The sequence below is a fragment of the Perca fluviatilis genome, chromosome 5, assembly GCF_010015445.1.
Source record: "Perca fluviatilis chromosome 5, GENO_Pfluv_1.0, whole genome shotgun sequence".
In the NCBI taxonomy this organism is placed as follows: domain Eukaryota; kingdom Metazoa; phylum Chordata; class Actinopteri; order Perciformes; family Percidae; genus Perca; species Perca fluviatilis.
Window position 1 is genome coordinate 22,439,107 of NC_053116.1, and position 2,943 is coordinate 22,442,049.

General features: G+C 42.9%; 1 protein-coding gene across 4 annotated transcripts in view; it reads right to left on the reverse strand.

Moving 5' to 3' along the window:
• dip2ba (disco-interacting protein 2 homolog Ba) overlaps positions 1-2,723 on the reverse strand; it is a 43,960-nt gene extending 41,237 nt beyond the window's left edge. For 3 of the 4 annotated variants that reach the window (XM_039800166.1, XM_039800169.1, XM_039800167.1), the window contains exon 1: positions 2,465-2,723. In XM_039800166.1, coding sequence (XP_039656100.1) covers positions 2,465-2,549 — 85 coding nt within the window. In that variant the 5' untranslated portion in view covers positions 2,550-2,723. The remainder of the gene's footprint in view (positions 1-2,464) is intronic. The other variant, XM_039800168.1, reaches the window with a different exon arrangement.
• Positions 2,724-2,943: the final 220 nt, after the last annotated feature.

A 2,943-nucleotide genomic window follows, 5' to 3' on the forward strand; every position in this document is an offset into this window, starting at 1 on the left:
TTGACTTTACACTACAACTGACAGCATGTAACGTTAGCCTACCTTTAGCTAGCAGCTGGATTAAACACCGGTAAAATGCTGACAGCTAACGTTAAACAGTGTAAAGTGTGACTGTATTTCACTGTGGAGGACTTCAACAGCGGGATGTAACAGTCTGCTCTGCAGCGCAGCAGCAGCTGCCGTTGTCGCAATTCATAGATATACAGTAGTAGTACTAGTAGTACTATGTTTATATGGTCGGAATTAAACAACACAGACGGTGCGTTCACTTGCAGCTGCCGTTGTCGGAATTAAACAACACAGACGGTGCGTTCAGTTGCAGCTGCCGTTGTCGGAATTAAACAACACAGACGGTGCGTTCACTCGCAGCTGCCGTTGTCGGAATTAAACAACACAGACGGTGCGTCACTTGCAGCTGCCGTTGTCGGAATTAAACAACACAGACGGTGCGTTCACTTGCAGCTGCCGTTGTCGGAATTAAAGAACACAGACGGTGCATTCACTTAAAACAGGTAGCCTCGTGGTGCATTCACAGTAATTGTAAAATACCCTTTTCCCATCTGGGGTTCAACAGCAATTTACTGGTGAAATAAGTTATTGTTATTGTCATAGTTATTACATTATTATTAAATCTTTAATTTTGACCATGGCCTTAGCAATAAACAAGTCACTGACTGTTGTTTACTACCCTTATTTTTTTTCTTCTTCTATTTTTTTGTAACTTTATTGAAAAGTACCGGTTCAGGCACCGGCACAGTTTTAAAAGTATCGATTTAGCACCGGAATCGAAAAAAAAAAAAAGATACCCAACCCTACTACTTACTGCTCTACATCTGAATAACACATTAACCTTAGAGGTCAGTCAGCTCTTAAAATACCTAAAGATGGACTAATATAGCTTACTTTCAATATTGGCTGGTATGAGCTGTAAAAAGGCACCAATGGTCCTACTCCACTATTCTTATAACTAACAGTAATACGCTTGTAAATATGCATTTGTAATTTTTTTTAGTGGTGTATGACATGTGATATAACTGTCATATGCACACAAAAAAACATTGTCATGGTCTTTTATTAGTACCATGTTCCTTTTTAAGGTCTTATTATAGGCATTAATAAAATGGTTGACCTGCATTTGTATTAAGAGTCTCGCAAAAATGGAAACATTTTCTGAAACCATAAAACACCCCTAAAATAACCAAACGTCAATCAGCATGGATAAGTAGACACTGAGCGGTCTCTGTGCTGGACGACTGGATTCGGTCACCTCAGCTGGAAGAATGTAGCCCAGGTGCCATCAAGAGGCAGGAGAAGGGGGATACTGTCATTGGGATGTGACAGTGTGTCTCAATGGGTGTAGAGCAGGAAAGGGGCTAACAGCTGCTCTGGGGGAAGGGGTTGATTTGCACTATGCTGTGGATGAATGAATGGTTGAGATATTTGCTTACTACAATAAATAGACACATCCATCACCAATCTACATCCACAAGAGCAGAACAAAAACAGCGTACACCTGACACAGATCTCACACAATTTGCCCAACAGATTGAGGGTAGTGAAACCCACGATGAGTAGCGCACATAGGTAAACCTATAATTCCCAGTAATAGCAGGTTAACGTAGGTTTCTAAGGCTCTGTACACATCTTGTTGATCACTGAGGTCATACACTGCGTTTGCTAATCACTGACAGTCATTCATAACAGTATGTATCTTCATAGGACACCAGAGCAGGTGATAACTGTGGGCCTTATTATTACATCCCAACACTAATCACAGCGACTCACAGTTTCTACTGCAATAAAACATTTTTCAGCTGAAACCAGAACATAGATGTACAACACAAGGCTAGTTACAATGTGAAAGTGGAAGCCATGTGGTCATAGACGAAGCAAATTCCCACCATATGAAGAAGTTTAACTAAGATGACAGGAGAAGGGTCAAGCCCTGATAGCCAGCCAGACCTTGCCTCTGGTCATCCCAGTCTGTCAGACAGCCACACACAGCCAGCCAGCCAGCAAGCCAGCCACACACACACACACACACACACACACACACACACACACACACACACACACACACACACACACACAACTATGGTTTTGACATTCAATTTTACAGTTAAGGAAATTTGGTACAGAAAACATCTTGAAATCGACGTTTTGCTTTACATGAACCACTATATAATTTGAGATAAAGCAGACACGAGGAAATGGATGGAAGCCTTTCTCTTCTTCTGCTTGTCATGCACTGCTAGCTCGGGTGCCCACATCCTGTATTAGCACAAAATAAGCTAGCTTCAGTGCCTGGCGAAAGCTCTCATTCAATGTATTATTAACAGAAAGTAGAATAAAGGGAGGGAAACAGTCGATGCTGGTTAGCCCAGACAGCTGAGACACATAACTAGCTTGGAAAACAGCTATAGCATCCCCCCGATCAGCCCATCAGCCCCCTCCCATCCTTTACCTTCAGACAGCTCGAGATCCAACTCCGACAATTGGTCTCTAACCTCTTTTGGCAGGGCGGACAAATCCACGCTGCGGTCTGCCATGACTTCGCCGATAAACACAAGTGCAGTCTAGTTGAAAAGGAACCAGGCCGTTGTGGGTAAATGTAAAAAAATAGAAATAAAACGCCCTCCCTCAAGACACAAAACAAGCATCAGAGTGGGAGAGACAGTCCATCCGCACGGCTGGCCCCTCCGCCATAATGGGAAAAACTCACCAACGGCAACGAGCGGTCACGTGACTGCCTTTACCTCGCGTGTTTGTTAATTCACTGCATCCCAGAAAAACACACCGAAACTGTTGCTCCCCCTAGCGTCTCACTAGCAGAAACACACACGCACACCGTTTACGTTAATAGACTGTGTACTGTAACATCATGTCATTCTCACTCTCTCTAAATATATATGTATTTCAATGTGTGGAATGGTTTGGGTATTG